This window comes from Rutidosis leptorrhynchoides, chromosome 9 (assembly GCF_046630445.1).
Source record: "Rutidosis leptorrhynchoides isolate AG116_Rl617_1_P2 chromosome 9, CSIRO_AGI_Rlap_v1, whole genome shotgun sequence".
NCBI classification, from domain to species: Eukaryota; Viridiplantae; Streptophyta; class Magnoliopsida; order Asterales; family Asteraceae; genus Rutidosis; species Rutidosis leptorrhynchoides.
The window spans coordinates 69,701,777-69,724,763 of NC_092341.1; the positions used below are offsets into that span (position 1 = coordinate 69,701,777).

Consider the following 22,987-nt stretch of genomic DNA (forward strand, 5'->3'; position numbering starts at 1 on the left):
GATACTAAATATATGTTCTTTTTTAGCATTATCAAACATCTACATTTTAGAGTCCAACGCAACTAGGATCGTTTACTTAACCAAACTATGAATCCACGTCAGCAAAGTGAGTCAAGTATCGCATGGCTATATAATACAACATTCAGCCAAACTTGAAGACTCAACCTCTTGCATTATGACTTTCAAACATATTACATCAAATTCACTCAAGCTTTTAAGCATCTTATTTGTGTGATTTGTGGCAAGAGAAACTCTAACATTGAACTATTATAATCTTTGTGGTTAACTTTGTGAGTTACTTCTATAAGAAAACTTGAAAGTAAATAATGCTCTCAATGTAAGCACGCTTAATCTTGGATTTTTTTTAAATAGTAATTTTAATCAAGATTGTTGCAAAAATAGAATTTTTTTTAAAGAAATGGTAAAACCGAAGTTTGGAACTTCAGTTTGGCCAAATCCGAAGTTTCAAACTTCGGTTTTGGTTGAGATGTCAGTCGGAACCCTAAACCGAAGTTTGGAACTTCGGTTTTGATCAAATCCGAAGTTTCAAACTTCGGTTTTAGATATGCTCTATTTTACACCCTAATTCACTTAGTAACGCTTAGATTTGATGGTTATCTTACAGTTATATACGCTAATATTACCTTAAAATCAATAATAACATTACAAACAATAAAATATTAATAGTAGTAATATGTAAATACAAATTTTTTGAACAAAACTTTTATTAATATAAAAAACACGGTTACATTTTTTTGAAAATAAAAAGACATAATTAAAAACAACACATAGAAATTTAACACATAATTAAATTAGATGCAATGAAAGAGGTTGGTTTTTCACAATTGCTTCGTTTTTTTATTAAATTACATTCATCTTCCTCGCAAAGATGCTCGAATTTTCCTTTAGCTTCATTCCAAAACATCAAGCCCGAGTGTTCTACCGTAGTGTTTTCTTTGAGCCACTCAAACACCTTTGAAACTGTCATCTGACTAACATCCACATTTTGAAAGTACTTATATTTGTACCCATAGTAAAACTTGAATCGTGGTGAAAACTGACCATTCCAATAGACATTAATCTGAACTAGGATTGGTGCCATGTTTACAAATTTAAAATTGAGGTTTGGAGAAGAGAGTGATACATCCGTTTCTTCTAATAGATGTCGGTTTATATAGAGTAGTTTATAATTAAAAATCGGCATTTTAAAATTCGGTTTCAGTAAAAGCTGCCGAAAAGTAAAAGGTAACATTAAAAGGTAACAGTCTAGTACCTGACAAACCGAAGTTTCAAACATCGGATTTGCATGCTTTTTCTGAAAGGTCTGAAACCGAACTTTAAAACTTCGGATTATTTGTAGATGTACGCTTATAAAAGTGAATTTTGATTGTTTCATAAAAACATAACAAAAATGGATCCGAAATACGTATCAATTGACGTGTATCATGTTTGTGATTTTGAATGGAATGATGGCAAAACGGAACTCTCTAAAGGGAGTAAAATGACGTTTGATAACGTAGATGTTCGGGGCTTTAATATGGAGAAGTTGAATGGGTTTCTTCAAGAAAAGCTACCAAAGAATCCAACTTCAATGGACATATACTACTACAAACCAGGAGTTGCTGAACCCGAAGCAATGTGCTATGATGAAGAATGGTATACATTAGTAGGGAAAGCGTGTATACTTTCAGAAAATATTGAGTTGTATGTTTTATTTGGAGTTTATTAAGACGCACTTGAGTTCGATACGATGTATGATAGTCATGGTGAATACTATTATGCACCTAGACCTTTTATAAATTAAAGTTACTTGTAATAGATTAGTAACGTGAAATTTTATTATTTCAACAACATTTTTTTATTCATAAACATAATTAACGATTACAACAAACATAGTACAACAAATTACTACTGAAAACCTATGGCATTCTAGTAGTTGGACAGGTATTCCTGTTGTAACCTTCAGCCCTGCATATACCACACTTTGGTTTTTGCTTTTCATGTTCATCCATCTGGTTCTTAATATTTTTTGATTTCTTTCGCCCTCTGTGCTTAATCAATCTTGATGGATAGGCCATAATGTTCCATTGTATATATGTCCAGTAGCTCGCGTCTTTTAGTGGATTAAAATGATGGCTATATTGCTCTCTCCATCTAGGAGTTGTGTACTTTTTATGCATTTATTTATATCCTCGTTTAGATAGCTACACACGAAAATGGCATGAGAGCAAGGTAATCTTTGGTGTTGCCAAATTCCACCTGAACACCTTTTCTGTTTATATCAGAGATGACACACAACTTTCCGTTTCCAACAACATTTTCTTGGAGCATTTTCAAAAACCAAGCCCAACTTTCGTTACTTTCTTCATCAACTAGTGCAAAGGCAACGGGTATAATTTGATTGTTAGTATTTTTCCCAACCGCTGTTAACAGCTTACCCCTATAACTACCTTTCAAATGGTGCCATCGATGCAAATGATCGAAATACACAATTTATATGCTTTAATGGCTGGACCGAATGCCCAAAACACAAATTTAAATGTGTAGAAACCTTCTTCAATTTCAGGTCCATTTTCAAACACAACAATTGTGTCTGGATTGGCAGAAACTAATTCATTCAAATAATTTGGTAGTTGAATAAAATTATTTTCCCAAGTTCCAAACAATCGTTCGATTGCAATACGCCTAGCATTCCATGCTTTAGCGTAACGGACATCCACATGACATGTATTTTTTATTTGGGCAAGGATGTTTTTAACAGGAAAAGCAATGTTTAAACATATTTGATGCTCAATTTCACCAGCAATTAAGCTAGAGGTTAAACAACAATTGTTGTTTTCCGATACATGTCCATAACATTTGTGTTCATCTTTCCATTTTGTAATTTTTTGTACCTTCGATCGATTGTGACACGAACCACTTACACTCCAGCAACAATGGTATCTTTTTTATGGACCCTTGTAATTTGAGCTAGTTGTTCTACAATGTGCTTGCCAATAACCCGGCTTACTTTGTGTAACAACTATTTCTCTATTATGGTGTATATTCCATTTTCGAACAACATATATAAGTTCGGCTTTGTTCTGGAACACCATTCCTTTTGAAATAATACCGATCTCCTTATCATAAAAAAACCTATGAAGCTTCTTGGTCATCATCGAATGGAAAACTATTACTAGCCTCACCTTGATTAACAAACCCGAAACGTGAAACTGGGCAGTCTCTGAAATTGGTTCCACTTCCTCTTCTCTACCTTCGTCACCAGAAACATTCTCTTCAACGCTATAATCAGAAACTGTACTGTCGGTTGCAGTTGACATACCATCATCTGAGTCTACTACATTTTGTTCTTCATCTCTTCGTTCTTGTTAATCTTCAACAACTGTTGAATGGTAGTGAGATGTTGATGGACCACCTTCCAAAGTTTGAATAAGATCCATAAAACCCGAACTTTGTGTGGTTGGAAAAACTTCCTCAAACTGAATTTCAATTTGAGCCTCATAACTTGGATGATTATGAGAATAATAATATATTGTTTCCAAAGTGTTATCGTCAGTAAGTTCATTTTTCCATTCATTTCCATTAAATAGGACCCACAAGAACATTTTCAACGTGTATGTTCTTTGATTCGCCCCTACATAATTATACGCCATTTGGTTTAACTGCATACAGTTAACCTTGGTGTTCAACACAAAACTCCTTCTAATTGTTGTATTATCACCAGTAAGTCAACCATTTTGAAATGAAATTTGGCCTCCCTAAACAAAATGAACCATAAATGGACGAATTATAGACATTTTTGTAATTGTTGATGTATGAAACTGATTTTGATTTGTTTGAATTGTGTTATTGGTGTTTGAAACTGACTTTAATATGTTTGAATTGTGTTCTTGGTGATGTGGACACATTTGGCATGGTGCTCGAACTTTGTTTAGAGACGTTTTTGCTGGTATTGACCCGAATTTGGATTGATGATAATGGTGATATAAATAAATGTAAAAAGATGATAAATCAAGATTTTGAAATGATAGGGTTGCAGGTTTTAGTCCATAGTTGAGACTAGGGTTGCAGGTTTGAGTCCATTATTGAGACTGTTGAAGCAGACTGCAAAACCGAAGTTTGAAACTTCGATTTTACTGTTTATCTGCAAAACCGAAGTTTCAAACTTTGGTTTAGGGTTGCGACTGACATCTCAACCAAAACCGAAGTTTGAAACTTCGGATTTGGCAAAACCGAAGTTCCAAACTTCGGTTTTACCATTTTTCAAAAAAAAAAAAAAATCGTTTTTCTATTTTTGCAACAATCTTGATTAAATTTACTATTTAAAAAAAAATCCTTAATCTTGTCCGTAAAGATTATACTTAGGGCCTGTTTATTAAAGGCTTAATGGACTTTTTGTTCTGGAAAAATCATTCGGTCATCTAAACTTGGTGTTTTCTAATGCCTTTTTGGCTCAAAGAGATATGGATATAGGGCTTATTGGTCAGACCAAAAACTTGTGTCCTCTGCATATGAATATATTTTTACACCAATTTTCCACACATACCCTCATACCTCACCAACTACATTTTTTTTTTTTTTTTTTTTTTTTTATCTTTCTCCTCTTCTCTCGATATTTCTACCCTAAAATTTAATCAAAACTAAATTCCATAGATGATGGTAAACCTTATATTATAAATTCTTCCTATAATGATCTAAACGCTACTGCAATAAATAGATCCCTCTTTTAGGGTTCTGTATTTATGATAAACTTTTAGGAATTTGTGTTTATCATAGATGTGATAATTCTAAGAATGACTGATTACTTGATTTTAGTTGTAAATGATGTTAATTGGATACGCTTGAAGAGTTAATACGAATTTAATGTGTTGACGAAGTACCAATCACACACGTCTATCGTACAAATAGTTGTTGTATAACTATATAATTTGTGCTTATCTATATTGTTTGTTGATCTATATCATTGACCAAAATATAGTATAGTAGTAGTAATAATAAAAAGAAAAAGAACAAATAAAGAAAAAGAAAGAATTATAGCAGAAAACTGATTGCTACGTATTTCATTATTGAACTACAAAAGGGGGAATTTGAAGAGAAATCAAATAAATAAACATCTCTCCAAACTATGTTTAATCGATAAAATAAATAATAAGATTAATTTTCCTTACAATTTAAACTCTCCTATCAATGAATGTTGTTTTAATTTAGCGGTAAATTAGCCAATTTAATCATTCGGATTGTTTATTCAGCATAAAAAGTAAACGACATTGTGATTACTGCATATAGTCATCTATATCAATATTGTCATTTATATCCATAAAGAACTTAACGAGAAAACAAGTAAACAGGCCCTTAGTGATAGTGATTTTTAGTGAAAACATTGATCCTAGTGATCCTGTTACTTTGTGAGTGAAAACAACTATCTTAGTGATCCTGTTACATGAGTCTTAGTGATCCTGATACTTAGTGGCCTTGCGTGAGAATGGATCTCTATCGGTTTTGGAGATATCCTAGTGGAACTCTTAATTACAGAATTGAGAAGTGGATTACGGAATATTGGTTGATGTCTTTCCCAACCACAATAAATTGTTGTGCTTGTATCTGTTTCCTTACACGCTTATTTACTTTATAAACACACTCTTAAATAAGCTCAAAACTTATTAATTAACCGAAATAAATAAAAATATATATACACTACTGGAAAAACCCCAATTGGGGACAACAAAATTTTGTTTTTAGGGACGACATGTCGTCCTCAATAATCTTGCGGGACGACATGTCGTCCCCATAAAGTCGTCCCCAGTGTTCTGTCGCGAAAAGTTTTTCGGGATGACTGATTTTTTTTTAGGGACGACGGTGGGACCCACTTTGACTTTTCAATTGTTAATCTTGTCCATTTTTTGGGGACGACTTTTAGGGACGGCATGTCGTCCCTAAAGAAATAATATTAAAAAAATCATTTTTCCAACGAATTAATAATTATAATATTTTTAATCTAATTGGGACGACTCTTTAGGGACGACATGTCGTCTCTAAAAAAATAATATTAAAATATCCTATTTTCATTCTAAATAATAATAATAATATTAAAATGTAATTGGGGACGACAAAAGGGTACAACATGTCGTCCCCAATAAGCTGTTATCGTTTTTGGGCCGATTAAAAACTGCTTTTCCAGCCGTAAAAACGGCACATTTAAACCAAATCAAAACCTGTTGCACAAAACACAATATATTTCACAAACACAAGCTCAACATTAATTAAAACATGTCCGAAACATTATCCAACCGTTACAAACTTAATCCGAATACTAAAAGATTACAATCCGACACAAAGTTTACAACCTTAAAACATTATCCAAAGTTTACAAACTTAAACCAAATCCGAATAGCAAACAAACTTACAAACTTACCTTGCTTCATCTTCATTTTCTTCATCACTTTCGCTTTGAGACGCACCACTTTCTTCCATGTCTTCATCGTCATCACCTTCGTCTTCACCTTCGGTTTCTTGAGTTTGATTGGGGGTTGGGAAAAAAGATTGCCATTGGGGCGGGATTGCCATATTGTTAAAGGCAAAAGTATCGTATACCGCTTCCTTTAGCAATGGGTTTTCGGAACCCGGTGGTGGTGGTCGTCTTGTTTGACAAGTTGATGATGAAGATGATGTACTAGCCGATCCGGGTAACGTTTTACCCACATTTTTCGTAATTTACCATTTGTTGTTGGTCCACGACCACCTCTACGTCGAGGTGCGGCTGCATTTTCAAACAAAAATAATTACACAAATTAAAAATTTTTAAAAAAATTAATAAAACGTATGATCACAAGGTACCGAGTATAAAAAAAACTTACTATTGTGCGCACGCTCTATGTCAACAGGACGACGCGGTGGTTCATCGCCCCCATCCCCGCCATGATTCATTGTACCGAGCATCTGAAATAGCAAACATAATATAATAATCGTTCTTAAAAGTACATCGTCATTGAAAGCTTAAAAGTACATCTTCATTGAAAGTTTAAACATTTCATTATAATAATCGTTCTTATAAAGACTACAATTACACATCAATAATCTAATTCATCGCTAGAGTAAGCTATATCATCAACAAAATGGGGATCAGGTTCATCATCATCATTAACATCAGCATCATCTTCACATAAATCATGAGGAAGGATTATGGGGTCTAAATCGATAATAAAGTTAACATCATCATCAACTGCATGTGTTGGTGGATTGAAATGAATTGTTGATGATTCTCCAGGTACACTCATACTTGTATAAGTCATATTATCTAAATCAGCATCCAATATAAGATCGGATGAATTGGCGTTGTGTACAACATCCCTTTCGGTTTCTTCGACGATGTCTCTATCCCACAGTTTTCGATGATTGACCTCATGAACAACCTTCCAACTAGAAGGCTTAGACGGATCGTCAGTGTAAAAGATTTGTTGAGCTTGTGTTGCAAGAATGTGTTGATCTTCTTTGTACCACTCTTCTTTCGTGTCAACACTAGTTATGTTATTCCTTGTATGTAAACGTTTTATACGAGGGGTGTTCGCAGTTTTGAACCACCGACATCTAAATAACACTATACTAAATAAACCACCATAATGCAATTCGAGAATATCTTCCAACCGACCATAATATCTACTGCCATCGACTCCGGGTGTTGCAATCCCGCTACTTTGTGTGGTGCGCCGTTCATCACGATCACGAACCACAAACCTAACACCGTTCACGTTGCAAGCAGTGTAATAGTTTGCGGAACCCACCGGTCCTTCAGCGAGACTTAGCAATTCGTTGCTACAATTCAATCGGTCAGCTACCCGCAATTCACGTATCTATTAAAAAATAATATAAATAAAAGTCTTAAAAAATTGTTATAATATATATATATATATATATATATATATATATATATATATATATATATAAACAATGAGTTTACCTTTTGTCTGAACCAATCAGGAAAATATGTTTTCATGTCAGCACCGGGATTCTCTAATATAAACTCACTGTAAATGTTTAAAAGAATTGTGAGTAAAATAAATGTTTACCAAGTTAAATCATTCACAATGCAATTTGTAGTGTAATGACTTACTTTTTGTATTCGTCGATGTCAGCACAGTTGTCGAGTACATACCAATGAAGTTTCTCTCGATCTTCGCAGGTCAAAGTTTTGTGCACACCTTTACTGACAAATTTACATAGGGATTTGAACACATGAAACTCACACGGTCTATTTGGCCCGTCCTCATATCTGTCAGGCCGATTAAATCTCGTTTGTACTCCTTCAAGAGACATTGAACATGTTGTTAACGCTTCGTCGGCAACGTACCCCTCTGCTATACAACCTTCAGGCTTAGCTTTATTTCTAACATAATTTTTTAATTTCTTCATGTATCTCTCAACTGGATACATCCACCTCATGTAAACAGGCCCTCCATATATAGCCTCTTCCGGTAAATGCATAACCAGATGAATCATTATGTCAAAAAAAGCCGGAGGATAAATCAGCTCAAAAGTACATAAAAGTTTAATCAATTGTTTTTGAGCTTTCACCATGTCGGCTACCATTAACTCTCGAGCACAAATTTGCTTAAAGAATGCGCATAGCTGGATTATTGGTGTCGAGATAGTTACGTCCAAAAATGCGTTAACTCCGACCGGTAATAATCGTTGTATCATGATATGGCAATCATGAGACTTCATGCCTGTTATGTTGTTATCATCCTTGTTCACTTTCTGCCTGAAATTTGATCCAAACCCATCTGGAAGTTTAACATTTTTAATGAATTGACAAAAATGGACTCGGTCTTCGGGTTTAAGCGAGTATTTAGGATGAGGTTTGAAGTATTGCCCGTCTTTTTTACCGTTGTTTTTTGGTTGGAGCCACAATTCTTTCCTAATTCCCATTCTTTCCAAGTCAACTCGTGCATTGTGAGTGTCTTTGGATTTGTCATTCATTAATAAGGTACCCAATATAGCCTCCAACACATTCTTTTCAATATGCATGACATCTAGATTGTGTTGCAGTGGAAGATGTTTCCAATACTCAAGTTCCCGGAAAATAGAAATTTTAGTCCAGTTGTGCGGACAATTAGGGGGACGTTTTCTTTTTCCACCAACATTTTTATGATTTTTCCCGGGATTACCAACTGGCAACAACGAATTGAGTTGTTCTTCAATATACTTATAGTTGAACTTTCTAGGTTTTTTGGTTTTATCAACCTTACCATTGAATTCTAAGCTTTGTCTGTAAGGGTGATTCATTTCAAGGTTCTGTCTATTACTTACGTAAACAATTTTGTTTTGCACACGCATTGCAGGAGTGTCCTCGTTACATATAGAGCATGCTTTATAACCTTGGCCACTCCAACCTGATAAACTACTACGGGCAGGATAATCGTTGATGGTCCAGATAAGTATGGCTTTCATTATAAAATTCGTGTTTGTAACTGAGTCTCTCGTAATCACTCCTTCGGACCATAAAGCCTTCAACTCATCAACCAAAGGCCTCAAGTAAACATCGATATCTTTTCCAGGTGATTTAGGACCAGGAATTAGCATAGTCAACATGAGAGAACTTTCTTTCATACATATCCACGGAGGCGTATTGTATGTTGTCAGTACTACTGGCCACATGCTATAAGCCGTATTCATGTTGCCGAATGGATTGAAACCATCGGCAGCCAACCCTAATCGAACGTTTCTGGGTTCTTGTGCAAAATCTGGATATCTTTGGTCGATTTCTTTCCACGCTCGACCATCTACCGGATGACGCATCTTACCCTCTTCCTTGCATTGTCCAGTAACATGCCAAGTCATATACTTTGCAGTGTGTCTGGAACTATACAAACGTTTAAGTCTGGGAGTTATAGGAAAATAACGCAAAACTTTATTAGCAACTTTCTTGCCCGTTGTGCGTTCCGCTTTCCATCTACTCTCCTCACATATTGGACAATTATCCAAATCTTTGTATTCCTTATAAAACAAACAACAATCATTCTTACAAGCATGTATCGCCTCATACCCTAAACCGATCTTTTTCATCCACTTCTTAGTTTCGTAATATGATTTTGGAATTGTGTTATCTGGGGGATGTGATTGTATGAGCAATTCTAACAATTGGTCAAATGCAGTATTCGTCCATCTGTTCAAGACCTTAAGGTGTGTTAACTTGGCTAAAAACTCTAATGAGGACAGCCTGGAACCAGGATATAGCTCGGTTTGGGTGGCGTCAATTAAATCCTCCAGACCTGCACTCGGAGTTTCGATCGTGTCATTCATAGTCTCATCGTCATTCGATCCTTCCTCGGTGAATTCTAAAATCGTTTCCCCTTGAACATCGTGCAAGAAATTTCTAAGGGGATCTGGTGTGTTGTGTACTACTGGCGGCGGTGGTAATTCTTCACCGTGATGCCGCCAAATCTTATAAGAAGGTTCAAACCCATTGCGTATAATATGTTGGTAAATTTCACGAGGTGTATGTCTTCTCGTATTACCACACGTAATACACGGGCACTGACATTTACCAATATCATTTAAATGGTTTTCACACCTCGCAATAAACGCGTTAAGACCAGTAAGAAACTCACTACTAACTCGATTTCGTAATCCAATCCAATTCTTATCAATCGTCATATAAACTACACAAATCAAGTGAACTTCATCATTTTCACGTTAAGACCAATAAGCATATTCATGTTAACAATTTACTGAGTTAATAAAATTAATAATCTAATATCCATCATGTATTTGTTTCATACTCCGTTCTACGTATTCTAATTTTGGAAATGATAAAAGATAATTGTGTAGGGTTGATAGCGAGTATCTTTCAAAACATAAAGGAGGAGTTGAGTTCAAAGTATAAACTTAAAGTACACAAGTACACCTACTTCTTCTCTGATTATTCTCCCCTGCATCACCATTATATATATATTACATAACAGATATATAAAAAACTTAGCGACTTTGATTTAAATTAGACAAAACAAATTTCTTAATTTCAGTCGAAATATAACATGATGAGTATTTATATATAAAAAACTTAGCGACTTTGATTTATTGTATAATGTTGGAAAAACTTCGTAAGAAAAAACGAAATGAAAAATTGTTATGATAATACATTATACTTGGAACTCAATAACAAATTATGTACTCCATGTTTTATTTGATTTAAATGCATCTACTGCTTTTTATTTATTTTTATTCATGAAAACTTTACAAACAATCATGTAACTTAGATCTCAATAACAAAACCCAGACAAGGGGGGAGTCATGTAATATACAAAATGTAATATTACAAAACCCAGACAAGGAAAATAGCGATAAGTTAGAATATACCAGAAAGTGAGAAAACTACAACATCACCATGTGAGAATTTGAAATCCGTCAAACAGCGTTTCTCCACCCGGATACGGTCATCTGCAGATGAACCATTGACTCGGTAAACAAAGTCAAACAAGTATACACCAACCAGTTTAAGTTTTCATTAAAAATTTGAAATAAAACTGTACCAGTTAAGAATCCTGAACTAGTACTATAATGAGGATTGAATGTTGGGTACATAGAAGTCCCACACACGGGAACAATACCAGCAACACGATCAGATATTGTTAGACCAATTAACCCAAATGTGAAGGACGATTTACATACATTCCATTCCAGAGTAAGTTTGTAGCTCTCATATAATCAAGGCACCTATGAAACGAAATCCATTTATCTGCGATAACAAAATCAATGCATCAAGACACTAGCAATAAACATTAGAGTTGTTAAAATCACACAGCACTTTATACTTTGAACACAGAGAATACTTGTATAAAAAAAACAAACTCTTTAGCAACTCGAAGCATTTTATAAAACAGTAATACACTGCAAAATAGTAGTATGTTATAAATCACATGATGAGAATATCAATGTAAATCGTGGCTGAATATATTTAACAAATGAAACTGATCTGATAGGTATCATGATGAACAGCTCTATATAAGTTCCAGCATTATCAGTATCAAACACAAAACAGTTGTGTTTTTCACTTTACGTGTTCAGGATTAAAATTATTATAAATGGATCAATAATCCAAAGTTTAATCTAGAATACTTATACTGATTTAGTTTTTATAGCACACACTTGATGACAATTACAGTGCATAATATAAAATCAGCATCAATTAGACTTATTCATTAAGGAAATTATGCTCTAACTTCTTAAAACTCCACCTCAACTATGAAGATAATATCATTTTACATCTTAAATATTTCAACTTTTATCCACATCCACAACGTGTTGGTACAAATTCATGTCGTTTTTGTAACAATAAAAACAAAAACTCGTATGTGAGTAATTTGAGGTGAGTTTTTTAATCACAAACAGGATATACATCACATTTAATAAAAACAGAGCTCGTGAGTAAACGGTGAGTGCAGATACGTACTATAACTGATTAAAGGAAAAAAAAAAAAATCAAGATTAAAGGAGCAAATTGAGGGAGAATGCTTACTTTAGGTTAGCACTGGAGCAATTGGCTGGAGATGGAGAGAATTTTCCAAAATTGATTTGTGGAAATTGGAAAAACAAAGTTACCTTTTATCCCCAAAAGTTTGGCGGGATTTTTTTTGCTTTTTGGAGCCAGTTTTTTACCAAAAAAATAAATGAAAAATGGTAATTTCTTTGGGGACGACATGTCGTCCCTAAATGTCGTCCCCAAAAAACTGGTCAAACGTCTCAGAAAAAGCTGGCCCATTTTTTGTCGTTTTCCTTATTTTTGGGGACGACATTATGTCGTCCCGAAAAAGGTCGTCCCCAATTTATACTTTTCTAGTAGTGATATTAAACTAATAAATAAATATTGAACCCTCAAAACTTGTTCATGATGTTCATGTATGTCGACTAGTCAAGGTTAGTTGTTTATATTGCTGTCAATCTTTGTTTGTTCAAATAAACTGTAAGGTCTATTTAACCAGATAGTTTGAATTTCGGATTTTAACCTATTGTATCTCTTTTAGGTTATTGTTATCGTTAGTATTTGATTTGATAAAGCTGTTATATAATGATCTAATCAATTTCTTGTATCTAGAACTACATTATTCTGATCATTGCCAACGTAGCAACCGGACATTTAAAATTGGAAAAAATATACACGTTGTAAATCCTTTCCCTGTGATACCCTATTATTGAGTTTTAAATGATTCATGAATTGAATTGATTGAAGATGATCATGGATAAAGAATGTAAATATGATTTAACAATTTAATTCTGATTTTATTGTCATTAGAGATTATAAAATATTTAATTAAATATTAATAATTTTTTATTTTTTTTTTGAACGGCGAATTTGCATCAGCGGATCATTTATTTCACGACCCTCGTCATTTGCACTCACACACGCTAGAAGGAAACTCCTACCCAGGTTGCTTGGCAACTAATCGCGGGACCTGGGTTGCTTGGCAACTAATTGCAGGAAATTGGAGAGAAAACCTTCCGTCCCCAGGAATTGAACCCGGGTTGCTTGACAACTAATCGCGGGCCCTTTCACACTAAGACTTGATACCGTTGAAGCAAACGTTCGTTGGTTAAATATTAATAAATTAGCTACCAACATTCCTGCTTTAAATAAATCATTTCAATTAGTTTTAGAACCATGCATCTAAGAAATATGCAAGAAAAGAGTATATGAAACTTTGATAAAACTATATATATTCACCTGGTTGACTTTTTTTAATAATGCAGAGCCAAACTAGTATATAAGGCCTACTGCATAACCTTCAAAACACACCACAACAACACATCTCTAACATAACAACTTACAAACTCTACCATGACCTTCAAAACACTCTTCTATCATCATCTTCTTGTTTTCTTGATTCTTCTCATTCACGCGCCACCGTGTCCAGCTGCTGGTGGATCATGGTCCGTCCTCGTTCCAAGCATCGGCATATCGGCCATGCACATGCAACTACTCCCCAACGACCGTGTCGTAATGTACGATCGTACCGATTTTGGAATCTCCAACATCTCTCTTCCAAACGGCATGTGTCGTCCTAACTCAAAAGACTGCTCTGCCCACTCGGTTGAGTATGATATCAGTTCCAATACCGTACGTCCACTCATGGTACTCACTAATGTTTGGTGTTCTTCGGGAACTTTAATGCGTGATGGTACCTTAGTTCAGACAGGTGGTTTCGATGACGGCTATCGCACGGTCAGAACTTATAAATCATGTGACATATGCGATTGGGTCGAGATCCCAAATGGCTTGAACCAACAACGATGGTACGCAACCAATCACTTATTGCCTGACGGCCGCCAGATTATCATTGGTGGCCGCCAGGCGTTTAACTACGAATTCTTCCCCAAGATGTCAGCCAATGAGAACTCGCCAAGTTTTCCTTTTCTGGTTCAGACGAATGACCCGAATCTCGAAAACAATTTATACCCATTTGTTTTTCTATATCCCGATGGAAATTTGTTCATTTTTGCCAATAATCGTGCTATTTTATTCGACTACTCTAATAACCAGGTTATCAAAACCTACCCGACAATACCTGGCGGTCAACCTAGAAACTACCCGAGCACAGGCTCTGCCGTACTACTCCCGTTGCGGATAAAAAACGGGATACCGGATTCGGTTGAAGTGTTGGTTTGTGGGGGTGCACCTAAAGGAGCTTTCGTTAACGCGAATAACGGAAAATTCGACGGAGCTTTGAATGATTGTGGGCGGATTAAGATATCCGACCCGAATCCCCAATGGGTCATGGAGACAATGCCAATGGCTCGAGTCATGGGTGACATGTTGTTGCTTCCTAATGGTCAAGTTTTGATAATCAACGGTGTTTCAGCTGGTGTTGCCGGATGGGAACTTGGACGAAACCCGGTTCTCAGCCCGGTAACTTACAAACCCGATAACCAAATCGGGTCTCGATTCGAGGTGCAAAATCCAAGCACAAAGCCAAGAGTGTACCATTCGACAGCAGTTTTACTACGAGACGGTCGGGTCCTTGTTGGTGGAAGCAACCCGCACGACAAGTACGTGTTCACGAACGTTCTGTATCCAACCGAATTGAGTTTGGAGGCGTTTTCTCCCTCTTATTTAGATTCAAGCTCTTCCCCATTAAGACCAACTATAATCACGCCCAGAACTAAAACTACCATCCGCTATGGAAAAAGAATCGTTGTTACATTTACAGTATCAGGCCTTGTGGATTTGAACTCGGTTACAGTGACAATGGTGTCACCTTCATTTAACACGCATTCGTTTTCAATGAATCAAAGATTGTTGGTTCTTGATGGTGGAAAGGCGTCCAAAGGTGGCGGAAAGTCTACCTACAAAATCGGAGTGACGGGGCCCGCTTCTGGAAATATTGCACCTGCAGGGAATTATCTACTGTTTGTGGTTCATAAGCAAATTCCAAGTGCAGGCATTTGGGTCCAAATGCAGAGTTAAAGTACAAATGGTTTCATTTTGTTCAGCCCTACATGTATGGGTCATTTACTTTGGTTTTAAAGAATTCACTCATTATTTATTGTTTCAGTAAAAGTAAAAATAAAAGAAGGTACGAAATGCTGTAAAATGTCATTTATTGTATAAGGGAGATCGGCTATAATGAAAACATTGAGGTATATTCATATATAGTAGTCAACTACAAAATCAATCTAATACATCATTGGGTCAAACATAACAATTTTGTATATTTACAGATGAAGAAGATCCGTCTGTGACCATAGACGATCAATAGTTAGCAGGCAATACACATAGTCTATAAGATAATGAATAGAAGAAATAGCAATATAACAGTGTGAGAATGTAAAGGTATAGATTAATTTAATGTGATGATTAGGTTTATATTAGTTTAATGTTATGAGGGGATGAATTAGTAAAAGAAGTATATGAAGACTTTGTAATTTGAAAGGTTAGTTTTTATTACTTGAAATCGTGTTTAGTGTTTTTGTACATACAATTTGAAAGGCATCAAGCCTATTTATAGGCTTCAATGAAGACTTCCATTTTTATCTAGAATTTTCTGATTTTTTTTTGTCTAGCTATCCTTCTATCACCTTCTAGTTAACTTCTTCTAAAATATCTTATAATTAATATCTAATGTCACTTTTAATTCTAGATTAGTCTAGAAAAACATTAGTATCTTAACACTCCTCCTTAATGTTTTTCGGTGTTACTCCGAGCATGTTGCGTAGGAACTCGAACTTGGGTCTTGGTAGTGCTTTAGTGAAAATATCTGCAATCTGCTCTTCGGTCTTGCAGTATTTTAATTCAATATCTTTCTTGGCTGAGCTTTCTCGCAGAAAGTGATACTTGATGTCAATGTGTTTTGTTCTACCATGGAACACTGGATTCTTTGCCATCGCGATCGCGGACTTGTTGTCGCAGAATATTTTTGTAGCTTCATCTTGTTTCTCGCCCATGTCTTCTAGTATTCTTCTTAGCCATATAGCTTGATTAGCTGAGTTTGCGGCTGCGACGTACTCGGCTTCGGCTGACGATTGTGCCACCGTTTCTTGTTTCTTTGATGTCCATGAGAATACACCAGATCCAAGTGTGAATGCGTATCCGGAAGTACTTCTCATGTCATCCACCGATCCGGTCCAATCACTATCAGTGTATCCATGAAGCTTCGAGTCTATAGTGGGATTGTACCATATTCCATAGTCCATGGTACCTTGCAAGTATCTTAGTATTCTTTTAGAAGCTCCGTAATGTATTTGAGTAGGGTTTTGCATGTACCTGGATAGCAGACTCGTTGCGTACAAGATGTTTGGTCTTGTTGATGTTAGATATAGTAGACTTCCAATGAGACTTCTGAATCTTGAACTTGTGAAGTAGCTATCAATGTGGCTATACCAAGCACGTGGTGCTTGTTTAAGTCCATATAAGGCTTTCTTCAACTTTAGAACTTGATCTTACTTTCCTTTCTGGATGAACCCTTGTGGTTGCTCTACGTATATTTCTTCTTCGAGAAATCCATTTAGAAAGGCAGATTTCACATCTAGTTGGTGAATCTTCCACCTTCGTTGAGCTGCTAGTGCCACAAGTGCTCTTATAGTATCCAGTCGTGCTACAGGTGCGAAAGTTTCGGTGTAGTCGACTCCAGGCTGTTGCGAGTAGCCTTTAGCTACTAGCCTTGCTTTATGTTTTTGTATAGAACTATCAGGGTTGAGCTTTGTTTTGTAAACCCACTTAACTCCAATGATTTCTTTATTTTCTGGAGGATCAACTAACTCCCATGTGTTGTTTTTCTCGATCATTCTGATTTCTTCGTTCATAGCAGCCACCCACTTTTCATCTTTGGCTGCAACTTCATAGCTTTCGGGTTCTATAGTTGTGAAGTTGCAAGTCTCATATACCTCTGTTAACTTTTTAACTCTTTCAGGTTTTGACTCTGGACTTGACTCGTCTTGTGCCATAGGTATTGTTGCTGATGGAGAAGTTGGCGTAATAGGGCTCGTTTCTCCTGTGCTTTCATGACCAGAATGCTCTGTTTGTAGTGGATGTTGAGCTGGAGTTTCTATAGATATCCGCGGCAGATATGTTTGCTTTTCAACTTTGTCTTCCTCCCAGTTCCAAGAAGCGTCTTCGTCAAACTCCACGTCTCGACTAATCACGATGTTATTGGTCTTCAGGTTATAGACTCGGTAGCCTTTTGATTGTGTGCTATAGCCCAAGAATATTCCTTTTTCTGATTTTTCATGGAGCTTGTGACGTTTCTCCTTAGGAATATGGATGTAGCAGATAGATCCAAAAACTCGTAAGTGTTTTTCTGATGGTTTCCTTCCACTCCATGCCTCAATTGGAGTCTTGTTTTCTACGGCTTTCGTTGGACATCGATTCAATATATATACAGCCGTGTATACAGCTTCGGCCTAGAAACTGTTTGGAAGGCCTTTTTCATGTATAATCGTTTTGGCCATTTCCATTACAGTTCTATTTTTTGCGTTCAGAGACGCCATTTTGTTTAGGGGCGTAACCAACAGTGAGTTGGCGTTTAACACCTTCATCTTCACAGAATTTATTAAATTGTGTAGAGGTGTATTCTTTTCCTCTATCACTTCTTAGTGTTTTTATATAATGGCCACTAGTCTTTTCTACGTAATTCTTGAACTTCTTGAATATCGTGAAGACTTCTGATTTTTCACGCATGAAATAAACCCACGTCATTCTAGAATAATCATCGATGAAGAGAATAAAGTACCTGTTTTGGTTAAGAGACGGGGTCCTCATTGGTCCACATACATCAGTGTGCACCAACTCTAGTATACATTTCGCTCTCCAAGCTTTGTCACGAGGGAAAGGTTTTCAATGTTGCTTGCCCATCATACAGCTTTCACACGTGTCGGTGATCTCTTCTATGTTAGGCAAGTCTTTCATCATATTCTTCTGTTGGAGGATTTTTAGTGCGTGAAAGTTAAAGTGGCCAAATCTTCGATGCCATAGCCATGATTCTTCAACTTGAACTTTCATGGCTGTGTCTTGGATATACTGCCAACGAAGCGGAAAGTTGCGGTTCTCCATTGGCACTTCGGCTATTAATTTATAGTTATTTTTCTTTTCTCGTATAACACATGTTTTATCTTCGAAGAGTAAAGAGTATCCGTGCTCCATCATTTGTCCAACACTTAGCAAGTTACTTGCAAGGCTTGGTACTAAAAGAACGTTATTAACAGATCGAGTGACGTTATTAGTTTGAACAGTTATCGTACCTTTGCCTTTAGTGTCAACAAGCGCTCCATTCCCTAGTTTGACGCGGGACTTTACGGAGGTGTTGATACTATCAAATAACTTTTCATCTCCTGTCATGTGGTTGCTGCACCCACTGTCGATCAACCAAGTATCGTCCCTCTGTTTATTTGCGACATGGCAGGCATAGAATAACTGATTTTTGTTCTCCGGTATATCTTCACTTTCTTCCGTGAAGTTCGCTCGATGATTTTGTTTTAAACGGCAATCTTTTTCTAGATGCCCAAATCTTTTACAGTTATTGCATTGTGGCTTTCCTTTGTGAAAACAATCTTTTTCCAAGTGGTTTGTCCTTTTGCAAATACCACATGGAGGGTAGCTTTTTCTTTTTTGATCGGACCCGGTTCTGGGTTTATCTCCTCCTCTCGAATTTTCTTCAAGATTTCTTTCCCCCCCATTGTTTGATTTTTGAGACCTTATTTTGAGTTTAGACTGAAAGGCACTTTCGAGTGAGTTTTCACTACGCCGACTCAGTCTAGCCTCATATGCTTCAAGAGAGCCAATTAATTCTGGTACCGACAGAGTCTCGATGTCTTTCGACTCTTCGATAGCAGTAATGACATGATCGTATTTTTCGGTCATACTGATAAGTATCTTTTCTACGATCCTTTTGTTAGTTATATTATCTCCATAGGCTCTCATTTGATTTACTATTTCTTTGATTCTAGAGTAGTAGTCTTTAACAGTCTCGCTCTCTTTCATATTTAAATTTTCAAAATCCCGTCTTAGAGTTAGTATTTTGACGGATCTTACCTTGACGTTTCCTTGAAATTCTTCTTGAAGGATCTTCCACGCCTCTTTGGCTGTCGTAGCTCCCATGATTCGTGGAAAGATAGACGGTGTCAAGGCTTGTTGAATGTACCCAAGAGCAGCAGCATTTCTTACAATATTTTTGTTGTATTTTTCTTGTTCTTCCGCGAACAGAGTTCCGACGTCCTTTGGAGTTGTAAACCCGACTTCGACAATATCCCACAAGCTTTGTGCTTGGAAATATGTCTTCATTCGGATACTCCAAAAATCATAGTTGTCGCCATCAAAGATGGGGATGAGAATATTATATGCACCAACGGTAGTCATGGTGTACTCGAACAAACGCCCAACACGGCTCTTGATACCACTTGTGAGAATGTAAAGGTATAGATTAATTTAATGTGATGATTAGGTTTATATTAGTTTAATGTTATGAGGGGATGAATTAGTAAAAGAAGTATATGAAGACTTTGTAATTTGAAAGGTTAGTTTTTATTACTTGAAATTGTGTTTAGTGTTTTTGTACATACAATTTGAAAGGCATCAAGCCTATTTATAGGCTTCAATGGAGACTTCCATTTTTATCTAGAATTTTCTATTTTTTTTTGTCTAGCTATCCTTCTATCACCTTCTAGTTAACTTCTTCTAAAATATCTTATAATTAATATGTAATGTCACTTTTAATTCTAGATTAGTCTAGAAAAACATTAGTATCTTAACAAACAGTAATCCAAAGTTGCATACTAGAAACAGGGAAAACGTACAAGTGAAGTTCAAACAAAGAAAAACACATTTTTCTTACAATGATTATACCATTTTGATATTTAAGTATCTGTAAAAAAAAAAAGGAATTAAATAAACTTTCATGCAGAATAGGACACAAAAGTGTCAACACCAACAAAACCCAATTCGACCCGTTTCGACCATACAAACTGTTAGGGGTTTTCTCAGTTATAGCTTGACCCAATTCAACTATCTTGACCCTTATTTGTACAGTTGAAAAAAGTCCATTCTACTAGTTATGCTCACCCTTATTTGTGCAGTTGAAAAAAAAGTCCATTTTACTGATATGAAAGAATGAGGCTAAAACGAATATGTGATCCTATTCGGACATGCACAACTACTCAACTAGGTATTTTAGGCCCACAAATTCTGCAGTTTTAAGATGCTGGAAACATAATAATTATTGCTGAAAATTCAAATATTGACGACATATTAATTTAGCTTGATACTTTATCCCCAGATTATCTTTTTGAAAAGCTTTAGTTTCAAACAGCCTTTATGTACTAACTATTAACAAGATACAACCAAAGGTTGTTGATTAACCAGAGTTGCTCATTGAGGAATTTTATCGAATAGTTGTTGCTCATAATAAAATTTAACAAAGTTCATGTACCAAGGTCCGTTGTATGGACTAACTGAACAAATAACCATACAAAATTACATTTTTTTTTTTTTTTTAAAAAGCACTTAATGGAATTTCATATTTTGATAGATGAAATACAGTTTACATATATAATTTAGCATTGATGGACTCTAGCAACGGTGTACAGGGGCGGTACTTAGTGGAACCCAAAGGGGTATCCGCCCCACCTGGATTTTATGGAAAAAAAAATTTTACACTAAATTTTTTATTTTTTTTTACAAAAAAATAAGGTTTTTTTTAGTGTTTGCCCCTGCTGACAATGAAAAATTTATTAAATTTTTACACCGCCCCGTCTGTATCCGAGTTCAAGTTCCGCCACTGACGGTGGATATGTCTTGTTCACAATAGCACATCCGGCAACGGGAGATGAAGAATGGCGGTTGACAAGGTAACAAGATGTACTAGATAACAACAGGCACAACCTAAGCTCATTGCATATAGAGCTAATAATTGATGTAGAAAAGGTAATTAGCTTATACTTATTGCCTAATGGCTATCATATACTGTGATTTCTTGTTGTTTTGCGACTATAAAGTGTATAGAGATTAGTGAAAAGGTGCCATTGGTTCAATATGATTCTAAGATATATGCAGGTCCGGCGGAACTTGACCCCGACTCGAGAGGGGGCTAAACTAATTGAAGGGAGTAAGAAACTAATCGAAGGGGGGTAAACACTAAAAAAACCTTATTTTTTCGTAAAATTTTTTTTTTTTTTAGTATAAAATTTTTTTCCCCGAAATCGAGGGGGGGCGGATACCCCCCTTTTGTCCCTTAAATGTTCCGCCCCTGGCCACGTGGACAATGGCCCAGGAATTATAAGTGATTTAAGCCCAACTAAAGTTATGTCTATGCATTCTTGCTAAAGTCAAGTTCAAGCCTCGTTAGTCATTAGAGCTAAGTTTATGCATCTCTTTTGTTTTATGAATCACTTTGGCCCAACTAAAGTAAAGTCCACGCATCCCTACAAATTTTTGTGTGCGATCAGAGAAGCTACCTCTCTCTGGATATTGCGTCCGATCAGAAGTAACAAGAAGTCATGAATTATTTCAGAAGCATTCGATCACAATTTACGAATTGAATCAGTTTCCATCTACTTTTTTTTTGTTTTTTTTCCTCTGCATCCCTGTGATCAGGTTCTATCATCAGATTATGTGATTCCATATTTATGTTTTATTTTGCTTCAATATTATTTTGTTAGTGTTGATGTTATTGTATTGAATCCAGTATGTTGTTAATCGGACCAATCAAGGGATTCGAGGTATAATACATTAAGAAAGAAGCTTTTCAAAACTAAAGTTTTTTTTTTTTTTTTTTTTTTCTTTTTTTTAACGAAAACTCATATATAAACTTTTCCAAAAGAAAACGCCTTCAACGAAGAATACAAATAAACTGGGCAACGGAGGAGCTCGCACCTAGAAAGCAACCAACGAAATGAAAACTATCTATAAACGAGCCTCCCCTAACAACCAAATGTTAGGAAGAGAGGATCGCCTGGACGTTGGGAGATACAAATTTGAGAGAAAAATAACTCTATTACTCACAAGATTAGATTACACGAGTATTTACAAAACTTAAAAAAAAAAAACTCTCAAACTCACACACACTCTCAAGGTTGTGATTACACTTCTTTGAGTGATTTTGTGATGATTTACAACTGAGGTTTGCACCTCTATTTATAGCAAAAATTCTATGGCGGTGAATAGTGTGAACGAAGAAGGTTGGCGGAAGTTGGCGGCCGTCATCGTGTTCAAGTTTGCCACTTCCATACCCGTTGTCAACGTCGGCAGCTTTGAACATCTAGATGACGGCTGGAACAGAGCCATCTAGATGACGGCTGGAATATGGCTGGAAACCATCAATTCTCCCCCTCCAGCCGAATCCACGAACATTGCAGTTATGTCTCTGCATAACTCCAACTTCTCTCGAGTCACCACCTTTGTTAACATATCCGCAGGATTCTCCTTTGTATGGATCTTCACTAGTCTCAACAGTTGTCGATCAATTACCTCGCGTATCCAATGATAGCGAATATCAATATGTTTTGTACGGGA

At 36.0% G+C, this 22,987-nt stretch overlaps 2 protein-coding genes across 2 annotated transcripts; one reads left to right on the forward strand and one right to left on the reverse strand.

The window, feature by feature from the left end:
- Positions 1–7,067: 7,067 nt before the first annotated feature.
- On the reverse strand, positions 7,068–10,650 carry LOC139868147 (uncharacterized). Its single transcript, XM_071856479.1, has 3 exons — positions 8,108–10,650; positions 7,955–8,021; positions 7,068–7,847 (listed from the first exon to the last, which is right to left on the reverse strand). The coding sequence occupies exons 1-3, from the start codon at positions 10,648–10,650 to the stop codon at positions 7,068–7,070; spliced, it is 3,390 nt and encodes a 1,129-aa protein (XP_071712580.1).
- A 3,178-nt stretch (positions 10,651–13,828) lies between these two features.
- On the forward strand, positions 13,829–15,454 carry LOC139868148 (aldehyde oxidase GLOX1-like). Its single transcript, XM_071856481.1, has one exon. The coding sequence runs from the start codon at positions 13,829–13,831 to the stop codon at positions 15,452–15,454; it is 1,626 nt and encodes a 541-aa protein (XP_071712582.1).
- The last annotated feature ends 7,533 nt before the right edge of the window (positions 15,455–22,987 follow it).